Source organism: Chaetura pelagica, unplaced genomic scaffold (assembly GCF_000747805.2).
Source record: "Chaetura pelagica isolate M959 unplaced genomic scaffold, ChaPel_1.0 scaffold3, whole genome shotgun sequence".
NCBI classification, from domain to species: domain Eukaryota; kingdom Metazoa; phylum Chordata; class Aves; order Apodiformes; family Apodidae; genus Chaetura; species Chaetura pelagica.
This window is the reverse complement of record NW_009952974.1, coordinates 15170769-15188574: the sequence shown is the minus strand read 5'-3', so window position 1 is coordinate 15188574 and position 17806 is coordinate 15170769. Positions and strand designations below refer to the sequence as shown.

Sequence of the window (17806 nt, the reverse complement as noted above, 5' to 3'; positions counted from 1 at the left end):
TTTTTTTTTTTTTTTTTTTTTTACAATTTTCTTTCCCAGGTTCACAAGCTCAATTTTAATTTCCAGCTTTCTGGTTTTTCTTTTTCCTTGACTCTTTTTCTCATTCATTTATTTTTTGCTCCAGGACTTTGGAAACTGTCCTCCTGATTATGCTTGACCTGTTTCTTGCCCTTCTTAATCCTTTGTTAGGTTACTCCAGCATTATCAATGTTGCCTTCTCATCAAAGGGCAATTCTTTAATCATTAAAAATGAAATCTGATAAAATGTAACATTTTCTTTGTATTTTATTACTCCTTGATAGATAGATGTAAGTGGTGTGCTTTCTTGTTTCTGTCTTTTTTAACCTTTTAGGCTTCTTCTGTCCATATCCTTTTTTGGCATAGTATAGTTTCTTTTCATGCCCAAGTGTTACTCTTCTGTGGTTTTACATTGCCTGTTTAATATAAATGTGCAGAAGCCATTTCAAAACTTTCTTGTCACAAATTTTCTTCCTGACCCTTTTTCATTCTGTCTTCCATATTAAAGATTTTCAGGATCCCCCTATTCATGATGTTTTACAGATCTTCTTGTGTTCTACCATTGTATTTCTTTAAAATAAATCTTGTAACTTTTCTCAGTTCTGGTGACAGTTTTTTCTAAATCTAATACCAAAAAGCCTGTTCAAGTTAATTTTACTTTTCCTGTTACTCTGTTTCTTACAACTTCAGCATTTTAAATTATATTGATATCTTCATGCTTCTTCCCCCCCAACTCCTCCTTTGTTTTTGAATTCTTGTCCAGTTATGAACATCTTCTAAATATTACTTCTAACTCTTGTGCTGACATCCATCCCCACTTGAGGACTAGGTTGCAAGTGTTGGAACTTATATGCCTCTGCTTCCTTTATTTCAGAGCTGTGAATGTGTTTACTGTAACTCAGATATGAAGACCTTTGTATGCATCTCCTGTGCTTTGGAACTCTCTTGTTCCCTTGTATTCTTCCATGTGGATTCTTAAGCTTTAACATAGGGGAGATAGTTTGATTTAACTCAAATTATCAGAACATAATTCTCATGTGTTGTTTTCTGGAAAGTGAATTTAAGGAAAAAAGGACATTGAAATAGTTGAAATTCTTTTCACAGCAAATGTAACAGGAGGAGACATGCTTTTATTGGTGTTAGTTAGACCCAGCTAAAGCCTGCAGATCAAAAGTAAAAAATCTTTGTTGTAGTCTGTGCTACAGTCTTTGAGCTGTTCTAAACAAACCTCCCAGTTGCTGCTTTGGGCATATGTTCGTTATTGGCAGAGCACACTGTTTCTCTTTTTTAAGAAGTACTGTTATCTGTGGTAAAGCTGCGTTAGTTCTTCACATTACCAAAAAAGAAAATTTAAATAAATTTTAACTGTAGTTTAAATTAAAAGCCAGTTGTGCTGGCTTATGACCTATGAGGAAATTGAACAAGCCTGACTAAAATGGTCAGAAATGGTCCTTTTACTTTATGCTTTTCCGTAACAGATTTTTGTTGCCTCTGTTCTCAGAGGAGAACATTTCTGTTTCTGATGTTCTTGGTTGAATGAAAAGGAGTTGCTGATCCTTACAGTAATAAAAATCAAGACAAAACTGACAACTACTTAGCTAGAGTATTAGCCTTCTTTAGGAAAACGTGTGAGGAGTATAGATAAATTTTTTAAGATGCTACTGCCTACAGAAGACAAAATTTTTAAAGGTTCTTATCATAATTCAAGCTGAGGGTAGAAAGGGAAATGTCTTACCTCGTTGCCCTGTCTCCCTTAAAGGGTGGGGACAACAAACCAAGAAAACAACCAACTGCACATTGTTCTCACTCTTCAAAATGTGCCTAAAATAGCTGGGCTTTTAGACTTTTCATTTTTTAAATTGTGGTGAAACCAAAACTTGCGTACAGCAATGCTTGGAACTTAGCTAAATTAAATCTGAGCCTCCTCTATAAGAATTATTTGTCCCTCGATACAGTTATCCTAGACCAAAGTAATGGGTCACAGGATATATTTTTTTTTTCTTAGAAAAAGAGAAGTAACTGTAGGCACAGCCTTCTTAAAGGAGTTATGCATGTATTTGACACATTTTCATTTTTACAGGATGGTGTCACACTTGCTCAAAACAGTCCTGGTTGGAGGAGTGGGGGTGTCAGTATCTCTCTTGTGCTATTTATGCACCAAATCTTGAAGATAACAGAAGTACATATTTTGACTTGCCATTCAGTAAGAATGTAGTCCAGGAAACTGGTATAGAGTGGGATGGTCTAAGGCTGCTAATTATGTTCTGACCATGTTGATGATTTCTTAGATTCATCAGTTTCCTTTGTTACTATAGGGCATTGCAACTGGTAGGTTTGGCAGCTGCACTGTGATTAGTTCACAGACTTGCTACTGCCAGTGGAAGGTGATCATCCTCAAGCAGATTTCCTGTTTTTTGAAGCATGACTTTTTTGTGGGCCTCAGATGTTGAATCAATCAGAATTTTCTTAATTTCTAATTTATTTTTTTAAGTGCATAGCAGTAACTGTGACATAGATGTTAAAAGTAGGTTTATTTGAGATCTCTTAATAAAATTCCTTTATTTCCTTGCTTCTTGTTGTTAATGTCTGGAAGTGTATGCCTAATGATGTGGATATGCGTCATTTTCTGAACCATGTACTATTTTAGCCTGGACTGTCATAGCATTTCATTCAGATTTTTCATTAACTGTAACAGTACTCCATTTCAAATACAGTGCCTTAAATGTTTAAGTTCCATCAAAATCAGAAAATTAATGCATCATTTAAAAAATACTTAGTTCTTTAATGACATTGAGAACAGAATGTTTGGAATACATTTCAAAACTTCCAAAATAAGATGGTCCTCAGCCTGTTTTCCTTTGTGTTGAAAAGGACTGTGTGTGTTTACAGCTGTTTCTTAATGCAAGGGGCAGTAACTAATCCCTACTTACAGGGCATAGTTTCTTAAAGTGTTTGGCTATCTCTTTATGACCTGTTTGATCCTGGAAATACTGTCCATCAATTTACAGGGTGTTTATTGAGTACATAAGATATGTAGGTTAGCTTATACAGCTTGTGAAATTTATCTTTAAAATTGTAAGAATATATGTGGTGCCAGAGATGTGCAGGTCACAAATCAAAAAGCAATCTGAGGTCTGTTCCTCAAGTCTTCAAAAGTTGTGGACATCAGGAAATGCACACCTAGGTGCAGAATCTGGTTATCAAGTTTAAATTTGGAAGACCCATTAGTTGAGTCACTTCACTCTTTCATTCACCTCTGGTAATAGTGTAGATTACACATTTATAATTGAAAACAGTTTCTAAATAGTAGATGTGAACGAGCTAGTTGCTTTGGCTGACTCGAAATTTCTTTAATGACCTGAAGGATGTCATGGGGTTACTCTTAATAGGCTTGTGGATCACACAAAGGAGCTGAACTGTGATGGAAGACATCATCTAAACATACAGATTATTCAAAATATCTACTAATTGAACTGATTAGTAATAGAATAAAAGATTTCTTTTAGAAAATATACCTATTAGGGATGACATCCCAGAACATATTCTTTACATAGATTATATCTATCAGATATATGTTTGAAACTTTTAATGAGCTTAAGTTTTCAGCTATACTGATCTTTTTTACCAGAAAATAATTTTTTTTTAATGTAAAAATCTTAAGACTAGTTTTCAACTATCTTGAGTTCTTAAAACTTAATTGTATTTTTTGGAAAATAAATTTGGCAGGTGGTATTTATGTTAAAATATCTTCAATAAGTATAAAATAAAGTTTTCCAAAATTGCATATCATTATGACATTAAAGACACTAGTTAGGTGAAAATAACTGGTTTCATTACATAACCGGGAAGCTCATTGTGTTTTCTGCATATATTCTGGTGTATGTTGTTATCTACAGAATGAAGGTATAGAGGACGTACAGAATTACACTATTTTTGTGTTACTTACAACAGGCATTAACAAGAATTCTGACTAAGCTTTGACCTTCCAAACATGTATGTATGCATTTAACCTAGGGTGATGAAATTGTTCAGATTACCTTGGTGGCATCACTTAAGTTTTGCATGTGCAGCGTTCAAGTGGAAGGGAAGCAGCCACTGTGAGACTTTAATGTATTGTTTCACCAGGCTCTTGAGTGTGTTGCAGACTTGTAGCAGCATGATTAAAGATGCATCTACCCTTGTATCCAGTTAATGATTCCTGTGTAAAATACTGTAGGTCTGATTTATGTGATGTTTTTGATAACCATATTCAGCTTTGAGCATACCTTGCTCTAAAAGCAAAACAAGCTGAGGTAAAAAATGGTAAAGAAAGGGACAATAAAAATTTAGAAAGACCATTAGGTGACCAAACACAGGACAGACCTGTAAAGAGTATAGCAGCTGCCAAAAAAGTTGCATATGGTTTGCCAAGAGGCCACCTGTTCCTGAAGCACCTTCCATGGCTTTGCCAGCCATGGCTTTTGCCAGCTTTAAGGGGTAATTTCACAGATAAGGGAAGAGAAAGAGGAGAGATGCTGGAAAAAACAAGCATATGTAATGGTTATGCACATTAAAATATGCAATAGTAGAAAAAGTTTTAAGGCAATAAGAGGAAAAAGGAAAATGTCCTATCTGTAAAAGCAGTGCAAATGGTCTAAAATGCAAGGCGCTAACTTCACAATTCCAATTTTATATTGATTTAAACCAATTTATGTCCTTTACTGGGTTTACTCCCAGCAAATCAATTGCTTTAATTCATTTGTGTGTGATTGTAGAAACCAAGTCTAGGCATTTATATTTTAAGCAGCTGCCTTAGATTAGAGGGTGGGGATGTCTCACTGCTGCTTCAGCTTATGTGTGCAATGATGCAACACAGTTCTGAGGCTGGCAAGAGAGGGGATGTGGAAACTACAGTGCTTCCAACTGGGGAGTGGAAGAGGAAACCTGTTCTTGGAGGCAGTCTGTGGGGCAGTTTGAAAAATGCAGCGTTAGGGGAATGCAAATCTTAAAGAAACAGCAAAAAATAAGGGAAGAAAAAGTGATGGAAAAAAAGGTAGTAACTGTAAAAAGGAACCCATGATCAGAAGGGTGTGAGAAAAGTGAGTTGCTTTATCTCCTCTGTTTGCAATGAACATCACCTTTGTGCAAAGTTCAGGGAATACAGAGTGGGCAGGGTGTGCTTGTTTTTTAAAAAAGTTCTGTGGAAAAAAAGTTAGCCTAATTTTTCTGTCTTTCCTAGTCTACGCTTTAGCATCTTCAAATATATGATAATACTTGGCATGTTCGGTTGAGCCACAGTCCATCTAAACTATTGCACTATTTTGATAAGAGCTACTAGGGAATATTTAGGGAGAACTGTAACAAATACAGTGTATTTAGAGGGAGCTTTCTCCTTATCTTCTGTATTAGCAGTTTTGGGGAGTGATACATTTTTTTCCATGATACAATAATGAATTAAATATCTTTACAAAAGATCATTCTCCATCTGTATGTGATGTCAGATATTTTCAAAGCATTTTACTTCATTATGAGATAGCTGTATGTTCTTTAAGCTGAATAGTCACTTGTTGAGCATTGTATGAAAGCAGTCGAACAAGGAAGTATATATAAATTTCCTGTAAAATTGGGAAACAAATACATTGCATTCTTTCAAGGAAGTGATGGACTAAAAAACACAGCCTCTTCCTGCCATAAACATCACCAGAAGTGTTATAATTGGGAGTACAGAAATGAGTTAACTAACCTTTAAAGCTATAAATGAAGTTAGATTTGCCATGTGAACTTGTCATATCTCTCAAAAAATAATTAACTCCTTTTGAAGTTTGTTCATTTTTAATCTGGAAGAGAGTTACTATAGACCTAACTTCAAGTTATTTTGATAACACTAGCAAGAATGTCTTTGTGGGCAAATCCATTTTCATTCATGTGGTTATTCAAGATACCCTCCTAGAAATCATTGTAGTGTTTAATTAAAATGTTAAAATATTTGATTACTGTAAACCACAGGGGATACCAATATTGTAATTGCATTTAAGATGAGGAAGAAAAGTAATTTGTTTTTCTGGTCTTGCTGACATTATTAGCAGTGGCATAAGCTTTATGCCCTTTTTATTGTTTAAAAACTGATTAACTGCAGCATTACTGCAAGACAGGATAATATAAAAAGTTAATATGCATTTTAATACATCACACTAATACAGTGTGACAATGTTGCAAGAAATGCCTTTAAATTCACCTGTAAGATTTATATGTTACTGCCTTGTTTTTTGGAGGGAGATTTTCTCTTGTTCAGTATGGTTTGCTTTTTATTTGTTTTGTGTGTTTGTGGTGGGCAAAATGGTTCTTTTTGGATTACATGCTTGTAAGGATGGCACAAGTGGGAGAATATGAAATCTAGTGTATGTGACAGTAAACTAGAGTAATATATAAAGGGGACAAAATGCTTGAAATTATCCAGTAATTTTTATGGGAGTGTTATTGGTTTCAAGAGAGGGTAAACTGATCATGAAGGATACATGACTGACAGCAAAAAACCTATTTGGGAATGTCATAAATGAATTTATGCAATGGAGTTAGTATTATGATAAAATAATAACAAATGTTAATGGGCAAAAACAGCAGTCATATTTAAGCACTATGTATTTCATGCCTTATAGTTTATATAAACATGTTTGCTTAACTTGTCTTAATTAATGTTTCAAAATATGCCCTAAACTAGTTCATAACTTTATTACAATCTGTAACTTAGATAGTAGGCCAGAGGAATAAGCTCTTTAAACCCATGCATGCTTACTTGCCTAGATTACTGCTTTCAGCTGATGAAGGTCTCTGGTCCTAGAGGCAGGGTACAAAGCACATCCCACTCCTGGGTGTTTCCCTCTGGTTCTTGGTTTGGTGTGTGAAAGAATAGGAGGTAGCTATCTGAGAGTGATCCAATAATGATGGTGATGATGTTGGGGAACAAGGATAAAGGGAGCCAAACAACCTGTATTCCAGAAAGCCTGGAACTGTTCTAGATAGTTGGTATCAGTGAAAAGAGAGTATCTTCTGTGGGACTGCCATAATGCTTATGTCCATGTCCATCATGAAGATGGGGAAGAATGGAAGGCAGGATCTTAGTGATGGGGATGCACAAAAGTTTTGGGAAGCTAATCTAGCTAGGCTTCCTCTGCTCCTTCCTAGCTGAGCAATAGAGATGCTTTTCTAGGGAGTGATTGAGAACATGAATATAACAACTTTAGACAAGTTCCTCTCACTCTCTTGGTTATAAACCAAGTCTTAGGCATACTGGCCTCCCAAGGTCAAGGTTAGTCTTTCTGCACATCACCCTCAGGCCTCTCTGCTGAAGCAATTTCAGTGAAATGCTGCCTTCTGGTTGTTTATGGTTAGCAGAGCTTGTAGTGAAAATTATGGCTGAATAATTAAAGATACTATTATATATGAAAATCTACAGATATTCTTGATTTTGGAACTATGTTGCTAAGCATGTAAATTCTATCTTATTTTCCAAGTGGCTTGTCTGTAAGCTATTTTAACATTTGGAAACTGTGAAATATCTTCATTTTCTATAAATGTGGGGTTTGGTGCTATTAAAAAAAGCTACACAGAACCAGCAAAATAAAAACAAACAAGCAAAAGATCCAAAACCACAAAAAAAACCTCCTCAAAACCTTATCTTTTCATCTTATACCTTCTTTTTTGACTGTAAGTCAGTTTGTACATTAGTTTTGACCTTTTTTAGTTAGATGTGTGTTACCTCACAAATTGTAGCTTAAGCAGAAGAAGGAATTTGAATGGCAAAAGTTCATGTTTGTGTACCAGATAATTCCTGAAACATGAGAAATTCAGAAAACTGCTGGTGTTGCCAATGAAGTTTTATATAAATGCTCTATTTTCAAAGCTTGCATCCATTAAAGGCTTTCTTCAATATTTTGGTGCTTAGTAATGATGGTTTTTTTCTGCTACAGTGAATTTACCTATTTCTTATTTTCTTCAACCAGAAAGAACTCTGCAATATGATACTTGACTGCTGTGCTCAGCAAAGAACATATGAGAAATTCTTTGGGTTACTGGCAGGGGTGAGTTCTGTTTTTAGATTTTACACTTCATGGTAATTTCATTGGCTTACTGTTTTTTTTTGTGTGTCAAACTTAAGTTTTAATGGACAAGTAAAAACTAATAGTCTCTGAATCATTTTAAAAATGGTTGTATTAGTTGATTGGTTGTATTAGTGAATTGCATTAACATTTTGATTGTAATAAACAGTGAATGCTGAACAAGAAAACACACTTTCTGTTTCTAGTGGGGTTTTTTTTGCCTCCCTTTTTTCTCATTATGATAGAAGAATAAAGTGGCAAAGGAATGGTACTAAAAAGAGGTGAAAGTACTATGAGTTGCCAGAAAATACCGTATTTACATTGCTAGAGATTAATTTTTTAAGACTTGTCTTTTACAGTTTTGTTCTTAAGCTGCTTAGTAGGTTTTATTTGGAGCACAAGACTGAATACTTGCTCTGTCAGGGTTGTGTGTGTTTTGTTTTTTGTCCAGTAAACAGCTAGCTCTTTGTGTAACTAATTGCTGTAATATTTTCTGCTACTTCTTAGTAAGTTTTCCCTATATATGATACTGACAGGTCTGACTAGTTAAGATAAAATGGTTGTCTTCTCAAGGGAGCAAGTTATGGTGAAAGAGAGTGGGTTTTTTGATTTGTATTTTTTATCCAGCATTTGAGGAGATACTTCTGCTGACAGTCAGTTACAAAGCACTAACCATATGAAGCTACACATTCAGTAGAATGTATATGTCAATTTCCATGTTCTTGGAATGCTTATGTCCAAAGTGTCATACCTCTGTGGTTGTTGCTGCAGCCTCTTTAATTTAAAAAGCCGTTCAGTGATGTAATGAAAAAAAATTAGGTTTGATAAGGGTTACATGAGGTGAAAATACTGGATGTATGGAATTAAAACAGGTTGCTGGATAATTTATTGTAGTTGAACATTGATAATTACCAGTTCACTATGCACATGAGTTTCTTGTTCTGACAAATGGCTAAAAGCAATAAAATGTATCAACTGGAAGGTATTTTCTTCTCCTCCAAGGGTTATTTAAAGGACAATGTTTCAGTAGAGATTTGCACCATTAAGTCACTTACTTGTAGGTTATTTGCATGTTTAATATTTTGCTTAACCTAGTTGTTTAAATTGTACAATGTTGTCTCAGCGTTTCTGCATGTTAAAAAAAGAATATATGGAATCCTTTGAAGCTATTTTCAAAGAACAATATGATACCATTCACCGTTTGGAAACGAACAAACTGAGGAATGTTGCCAAAATGTTTGCTCATCTACTGTACACTGATTCCATTCCCTGGAGTGTAAGTAAAAAAGGCTATTGTCCTAGATTCATTTTTCAGTAATTCATATTCAGTAGAAATAATCTATCTTACATTAGTTTTAGTATTTATTCTGCAGTTTGGAACTACTTCTGTTTGTAGCAAACTGGATTATTTTAAGTATCTTGGACACTGCTGAACAACTCTGTGTTGCTTTATCTCCTTTCTTCCTGCTGTGCGTCATCATCATCCTACCTTCCCCATTCTGAGGTAGTCGATTTGTTATTTTATGAAGCTCAGCTGGAATTGATTGCTTAAAATAGAATTTTGTTTAGAATTTTGAGCTTCTACTCAACAGTGTAAGTAGCAGAACTGTCTAAAAAGCAACCCTGAATAAACTTCTAAATAATTTTTATAAAAGTTTTAGTTTAATATATAAAGACAAGCAATATAAAAATACTGCCATTTTGTTACTCTAGTGACAAACAAAATAAATCTTACATTCTGAGATATCATAAATGAAGCAGTAAATATAAAGGTACTCCTCTTTTCATGCTGTTCTATTCTTGTTTCACAGCCTAGTCTAATTGTGATTCTTCAGGCACACACAAGTCAGTCCAAGTATTTCACCTCTTCAGAACTTAAGTTCCAAATCTTTAACTTCTCAGAAATTTACCCACCTGATTTTCTCTTAGGAGCTATTCTGGATAAAATAAATCCTTAAATAATTACTAGCATAAATATGATCAGAAACTGCTTCCAGGTGGTAGAAAAGAATTTTTGAGTAAAAAACTCATGACTAGGAATTACAGAGTTTATGTTCTTGGAAAACAAACAAACAAAACACCAACCAAAAAAACCCAAACAACAAAAATGTCATTATTTGTTACTTCAGAGGGACAGAAGTTTTTAAGACAAAGAAAATAATGTCTGCTTAAACTTAAGGGTTTTTTTTCTAAATATTTTCAGGTCCTTGAATGTATAATACTGAGTGAAGAAACTACTACATCCTCCAGTAGAATTTTTGTCAAAATATTCTTTCAGGAACTTAGTGAATATATGGGACTTCCTAATCTAAATGCAAGATTAAAAGATGTGTAAGTTGCAATTTTTATTTTCTGAACTGTAAATTGAATTAGTTTCTTTATCTGATAAAGTGCAGATAAGAACTTGAAGTTCAGCTAAGTTTGCAATTCTGTAGCTGCAGTACTTCAAGAAGAAGTTCATGTGTAGGTTAATCATTGCATAGTCCCTGTTACCTCCATTTGGGTTCAAGTATGTTAATGATTATTTGCAAGATGTATAATTTTTTTTTCCCCAGTGCTACTTCAGCTTGCACAAGGATTTTCCAAGTGTAAATCTATTTTAATGTATTGTCAGCTATATAGCTGTGTAATAAATGTTACTATTGCTTCTTTTTCGGAAAAAAAATATTTATAAAAGCACATAACTATTATAAACAGTTTTCCTAGGATTAGTTGCTTATCCTTAAGTATAGGTTATACATGCACTTAATCCTGTGTGTGATTTAATGCATTACATTCTGTCAATGTTCCTTTCAGTTGCTTGAGCTGTTTTCTATAAGTTGGGATTTCTATGTGTGATGAAGAGTTTAGTAGATAATTTAAATAATTTAGTAACTTGTGTAAACTTGAACTATATTTAGGGCCATGTTTGATGGGATTTCAACACAGGTACCTAGATCTTGGAAGTTCTTTGTCAGCATGTACTATCCTTTGCTATCAGAGCCTACTGAGATTTCACAAGTTTCTTCAGGCCTTGACAAAATCAGGCTTTCTGTTGTCATAATGTGACAGTATGTATGTAATGCTTCTGTGTGTGAAGAAGTTTGTTTTCATAAAAGAGCGAGTTTTTAAATAGCATTTAGATCAAGCCTATAAAACAATACAGACAATGAAAGTATTGAAAAATGCATGAAGAGAAGTTTTGCTGTCCTTTGGAGATCATATAATTTCTTTTAAAGTTTATTAATGTCAATGAGAATTAGTGCTAAGCTGACACGGTGTTAAATTTAGATGTTTGTTTTCATCAGAACATTGCAGCCTTTCTTTGAGGGATTATTGCCTCGGGATAACCCAAGAAACACTCGCTTTGCCATCAATTTCTTCACTTCTATTGGACTTGGAGGACTAACGTAAGGAACATTTTTCTGATTTTATATTTGCTTTCCTTCTCACCCCTCCCCCGCAAAAAAAAAAGAAAAACAAAAAAACCCAGCAAATTTTTTCAAGCCCTTTTTTTGTTAATTAGGGATGAATTACGAGAGCATCTTAAAAATGCACCAAAGATGATAATGACACAGAAACATGATGTTGAGTCATCAGATTCCTCTTCATCTTCAGAGACAGACTCTTCCTCAGATTCTGATTCTGACAGCAGTAGTAGCTCAGACTCATCCAGCAGCAGTGACTCCTCATCTAGCAGTGGTGACAGCAGTGACTCAGGTACTTAAACACTGCTTATAACTATTTACTTTTCTTTCCTATACACCTATTTATTTCTATATGTACTTTGAGGAAAAACTACCTATAGATGGTGTTATTTTCTTTGCATTTAAAAATATTTTTAATTACATGTTTTAAAATATTAAATATTGCTTAAGGAAATTATATAATTCAGAAGAAATTAGTTCCCCTCTTAAAGAATTTAATATCTGAAGAACATTGGTTTGTGTGTTACTTTTTTACACAGTTGATACTTGTTATACATTACTATCACTTCAGTGGAGGATGGAGGGATTAGAGTTATTCCCTATTAATGTATCTGTGGGATGCTTACTGTTAAACTGTAGATATGAATGTCTACGACTCTTCTTTGCTTGACTTGAGTAAGACTGATACTACTTGTGTCTTTCCCTGTAAATATTTGCCTCTTCATCTTTCACAAATGACGTTCAGTTCAAGCAAAGTGTTCAAATTTTATTCTCCTTCTGATTCTCTGTTCCTAATTCCTCTTCTCAGAAAGACTTTGTGTGGCAATATAGTGAAGGTTCTTGTCTGTAGAGAAATCTCCGATTAGCTTTTGCTGACAACTTAGTATTTTGTAATTTTATGCATTATAATTAGTGTTTACCGTCTTATACCATGCTGCTGATGTAGAACCTTCTGTTTGATGTAATGTCATAGACATTACTAAATCTATAAAGTACATGCTAGTATGAGTTAGTGTGTGCAGTCTCCCCCATTGTATATAATATGAGCAGATGATAACACAGCACGATGTCTATAATTCAGATGCTTGCTGGTTCAATATTCATTTGATTCATTACGTGCCTTTGAACTGAAAAATGTTGATTAATAAAATAAAAACAGTGCTCATGCTTTTGAAATGCATTTTTGTTCTCCTTTGCAGTCTTACTGTACAAAGTCTGATTTGTGTGTCATGACATTAATAAAGACAAAGCACTAGAGGAGGGCACAGATAAACAGGGTTAGAGAAGGTGTTAGTTCAGCAGAGAGCCAGATGGCTCTGGCATAGACAGCTGCAGCTCTGCTGAGCTACTTGATGGGGACCAGAGAGGTAAGTCCTTAGTGACAAACCAACTGAGTCTGCAGTCTGCTAGTAAGAATGCTTTATTTTTGTAAGTTTAGGACCTTCCTTCACTTTCTCCACTTAGAAACATACTCACTAAAACTTACATTTTTGTATCTTTACAGCCCAATTTCACTTACTTTATTTTTCTGGTTCTTGTGTACTTAAATGGTCAGAACACTAATTGGAGATAACTGTATTCCTTAATGTAAACTTGATTGAGGTCCATTAGTGGTCGTAACTCTAAGTCTTCCTGTATTTCTGCTTTTTTAATCTTTAAAATAACTTCGTAGAATTGAAAGGCATTTTTCAGAGGAAGGTGCTGCAGTATTTTATTGTTTTAACAGTGCAATACAGAAGAGGAAAAAACTGCTGATTGGAAATAGAGCATACAGCTAAATTAGAGATTTGTGTCTTACAATTGATGTGAGGAACTTCACCAGCAAACTCAGCACAGCACTGCTCTGGATAATTTATTCCAATCAAAACAGGTCCAGCAGAGGACGAAATTTGTCTGTTACCACAGCAGCTTGTTCCTTTGTATTTAATTTCTGAGGTCTTTTTCCACATTCTGATGGATGTAAAATTATAGGGAAAACAGTTTTAAAAATCTTAATGTATTCACACTTTATGAGGGTGTCAGGAAGACAGCTCAGACACGAGACTAGACAGCTGCTGTAGAACTCAGATATTTGATGGACTATTAAATCAGTTTCTAGCTGTGGCATTTTCAGAAGGTGATTAGAAACCTTTAGATGTTATGATACTGTGGTTGATACAGGGAGGTGAATTAATGGTTATTCTAAATGGCTGTTACTGTTAAGTACTGTTGAGTGGAATCTGGGCCCCTTCCACTGACATGAGCACTACTGTGTATTTTCAAATACAGGAGTTAGATTTAATCTTAAATAGTTGACAAAGCTGTCTGTTTCTTCTGAAAATGAGCCAAAGGGCCGTTGTTAGGCTGCTGTGGTACCACTGTCTCTAGCCATTTCAGCATGCCTCTGCTTCCTTGTAGGATAGTGTTGGGAGATTTTTCCCTATCTGCCATATTTAATCTCCGTTGACTGATAAGATTTTCCAGGAAGTAATTGGAAAAGTAAATTAATTTAATTTAAGAGTTTGCAGCGGCGAAGTTTGACATGGTGGTATCTTTCCTAGCATCCTTCTCCTCTAAGGCCATTATCTTACAGGTAGAGCTTGGGGGACTCCAGTCATGCATACCTTTGTCATGATGGTGTAAAATTCTCTTGCTTCGCTTTGAAAGGTATAGACTAGAGAAAATTCAGAGTGCTGCTCAGTGAGGGTGGTCACCCCTTGGAGATGAGTAGTTGTTGGGATGGAGGTGTGTTTTTTAGTATTATAATGAGAAAAGTTCACTACAGGACAGTCTTTTGTCCAAAAAAGGGACAGATTATTGGCCAAGGATAAAAAAAAAAGACTTGTTGGTTCTATAGAACTTCCAGATTTCCATGCTTATTGGAAAGTCCAGGCATCATATCTCCAAATGTGCAGTTTATCAGTTACAGAAGCAGACAGTGACTGAAAATTGGCTGTAAATTTCAGCAAGTGCAGCTACTTAGAAGAAACTTAACTGAGAAGTGAAATTACTAGAAAGAGAATTGGTTCTGTCACGGCTCGAACCAGGACACACTTCCAGCAATCATCCCACACCCTCTTAAAGGGTGGGAGGAGAAAGGGGAAGGAAAGTTAATGGAGTTTTTTCAGTATATAAAATCTCAAATATTTTCAAATACGAAAGGATATTATACATCACCAAAAAATTCCTGTGTCAATAGGTTTGCAGATCCTGTGTCAGCTTCCTATGTAGTGAGTTACTTTATTTTAACACTATTATGACTGCTTACTAATGTTTTGCATTCTAGTGCAGATTTCAGTTTTGTTGTAAGCTGAGGAAGAAGTTTCTCTTTGGTTTGAGCTGCATCTTATAGGCATTGTAAATGAGCTGAAGTGCAGAAGGCTATTCCCTGATTTCTTTCACGTGTGCTCTAAAGGTTTTGGGGTTATATGTTGTGTCCTTGCTTTTTGTTAATATGAGGTTCTTGTGTTAGTTACAGCAGAGTTACTGACAACTACTGAAGAGTAGCCCTGGGCTTGATAGACTACTTTGTACTTTTATGGAAAATTTTGCTCTACGTTAAATAAAACACTTGTAATGCAAAATGGCATTTTAAAATTATCAGTACCTGATTAATTAAAGAATGGGTCAGTTTTCCCTCATTACATGAGACACAGAGTTGGGGTAGAGGGAGCAATAAAAATAAAATTTCATTATTTTGCAGCCTTTGTCCAGACACATACCCACAAAGTTTTCTGACAAAAAATAACAATATAGCTTTCTATGTAGTTAAGCATAATAAATTAAAATACAACTTTATTCCTGTCTTTGTTATAATTTCAGATGTTCCTAAAGCTAAAAGAAAGAGAATGCAAAAGAAAAACAGAGAATCTGAGAAAGTTTCCAGGAAAAAGCAAGAAAAGAGAAGGAAGTCACCTGAAAAGAAAATGGGAAGGAGGCAGCAAGAGGAAAGAAGTGATACTGAGAACAAATCAGAAAGAAATCATAGAAATGTGAGAGAATCACACAGGAGGGATGATATATCAAGATATCATCACAGAGATGGGTCCAATGACAGAGACAGTTACCATAGTGGAAAGGATAGGAACCACGAAAGAAGTAAGGATCTAGAAAATAAACACAGTAATTCAAAACCAAAGAAAGCAGAGAGAAAAGCTTCTTTTTCTGATAATGAAAATTACAGACACTGGAGCAAAGATAATGGACACCGCAGTAGAAAAAGAGAAAGATCAAAATCTGGAGAGAGAGGCCATAATAATTCAAGTCCAAGAGAGGAGGAACAAGAAGAGCGATACAGAAATGGTTCAGAGAAGCACCGAGAGAAGTACAGCCGGTACTCTGAGGAGTACAGAGAGTCCAGAAGGAACGAGGATAGACGGAGGGAGAATTCCCCACACAGACGAAAATAGCACCTAACCAGATTTGGAAATTAGTGTGCATTTCTGAGCTGTTAAAACTGTATTTTAAAGCCTATTACTGAACTTTCTTTAAAAAGAAAAGATTTTGTACAAAGTGATAGTTTGCATTTGTAAATTTTATCAGACATTTTCAAATTTTCAGTACCACTTTTTTATAACTGTAGCATTGAGTCTTTCTGTTAAATTCTTCCTTTGGAAAGAAGCAGTTGTTTATTTTGTGAATAAAACCATTAAGATCTCAAAAAAAATGAGTGTTTTTGTCACTAGTTTCAAGTATTTGTAAGTGTAACTTCATAGTCTAAAAATCATTGATTTCTAACTTTGCTTGTTAGTTGATAGGCAGATACTGAGGCTAGGGGGACAAATGCAAAATTTTCAGATTATAATGTGAATGTTACATGAGATAGCTTTATAAAAAATGTTCAAGCATCAGCATGAATGGTTTGGCATTCTATAGATGTATATTCTCTCAACTTTACAAACATGAACGTGAGTTTGAACTTTTCAGGAAATATTTCAGTTTATTTTTTTTCTTGAAGACTTAAAAATTGGGGAGGCAATAGTGCTGTTTAAAATGTCACATTTGAAAGTGTGTCAACTTGTTCTGTTACTTTTCACAGTGTTTTTTAATATTGCTAGCATCCTGAGCTAGTTTAACTTGTGATCTTAGAGACAGGGAAAAAAATCAGGGTTGTTTGTTTTCTTTTTCCAGCTATGAATTTGATTTTTAAGTCACAGACTTCAGCTCTAACCCTACAAAGACAGTGTTTAAAGAACATCTTTCCCAGTGTTTGCGTGCGTATATATATATATATATATATATAAATATAAATCAAAATAAAAGGTGCTGAAAATGTTTTTATATGTTTTGAACGGCATGTCTTGAAGTGCTCAAGTTTATTGGAAGCAAAGGTTACCAAAAATCATTCAGCTGCCTCAGCAGTTTACATTACAAATTTTCCTACCTGGAGTTTTTTGAAGTACTTAGCTGAGCATTCATGGTATTAGTAATGAATCATCTGATTAAAGCTAAAACTCATTAGTAACTAAGGAAATTTTTTAATAAATGGAAATACATTAAAACAATAAATGTGGGGAAAAAATATTTATTAAAAAATAAAGCATTTTATTTCAGAAATGCTAATTAGGAAATGTGAGTTTAAACATCTCCAGTTCTTTGTGTTGTTTCATACTAGATGATAAAAATACTGTGCTCTCTGTTGAGAAAATGAGAGAGTGAAATTAGGACTTGAGCTGGGTCCTTAGCTGCATTTACAGTTTCATGGTGATTTGGGGCTTTTTTTAATTTTCAGAAATATTGATAGATATTTAATAGAACAAAGTATTAAAATTAACTTTTTACCATCACTACTATGAACAGGTTGATGTTACCTAGAAGCAGTAAGACAATGAGCTGTATTTCTGATGTGTGTGTTAACAGAAGTGTGGCTGCACTGTGGCAGACCAGAAGTGTCTGCAGCACAAAGGTCAGTAATACCCAGTTCATTCAGTTATTAGCAGACTCTCACTGAAGGACTTCTTTAGCCCTTAGAGGCACTGTGCATCTCTGAATAAGGCCCTGGTCAGTCCTGCCCTTTATTTTAAGTCAAAATACTGTGTACGGTTCAAAAAGGAGGGTATTCCAGGAGTAGCAGAATGACGTAAGAATTTTAGGGCTGTGTTTTCCGTCCATCTCAATTGCTGTAGAGCTGAGTTGAGCCACAGTGATACTGAGCTTGCTTTCTCCAGCAGTAAGGGCTAATTGTAGACCATGCACAGTAATGAACTGACTCATGCATCTCATCTATAATTAATATTGGAGCTCTAGGTTTGTGTTTTGAATAGCAGTTTTGACTGGAAGACTTTATTTAAGATGTGGACATTCTATTATATTCTTCACTATTTTCCT

At 34.8% G+C, this 17806-nt stretch overlaps 1 protein-coding gene across 1 annotated transcript in view; it reads left to right on the top strand.

Moving 5' to 3' along the window:
• Positions 1 to 15888, top strand: part of CWC22 (CWC22 spliceosome-associated protein) — a 32616-nt gene extending 16728 nt beyond the window's left edge. The window contains exons 14-19 of the mRNA XM_009996189.1: positions 7998 to 8075; positions 9217 to 9369; positions 10297 to 10424; positions 11381 to 11482; positions 11599 to 11792; positions 15302 to 15888. Coding sequence (XP_009994491.1) covers positions 7998 to 8075; positions 9217 to 9369; positions 10297 to 10424; positions 11381 to 11482; positions 11599 to 11792; positions 15302 to 15888 — 1242 coding nt within the window. The remainder of the gene's footprint in view (positions 1 to 7997; positions 8076 to 9216; positions 9370 to 10296; positions 10425 to 11380; positions 11483 to 11598; positions 11793 to 15301) is intronic.
• The last annotated feature ends 1918 nt before the right edge of the window (positions 15889 to 17806 follow it).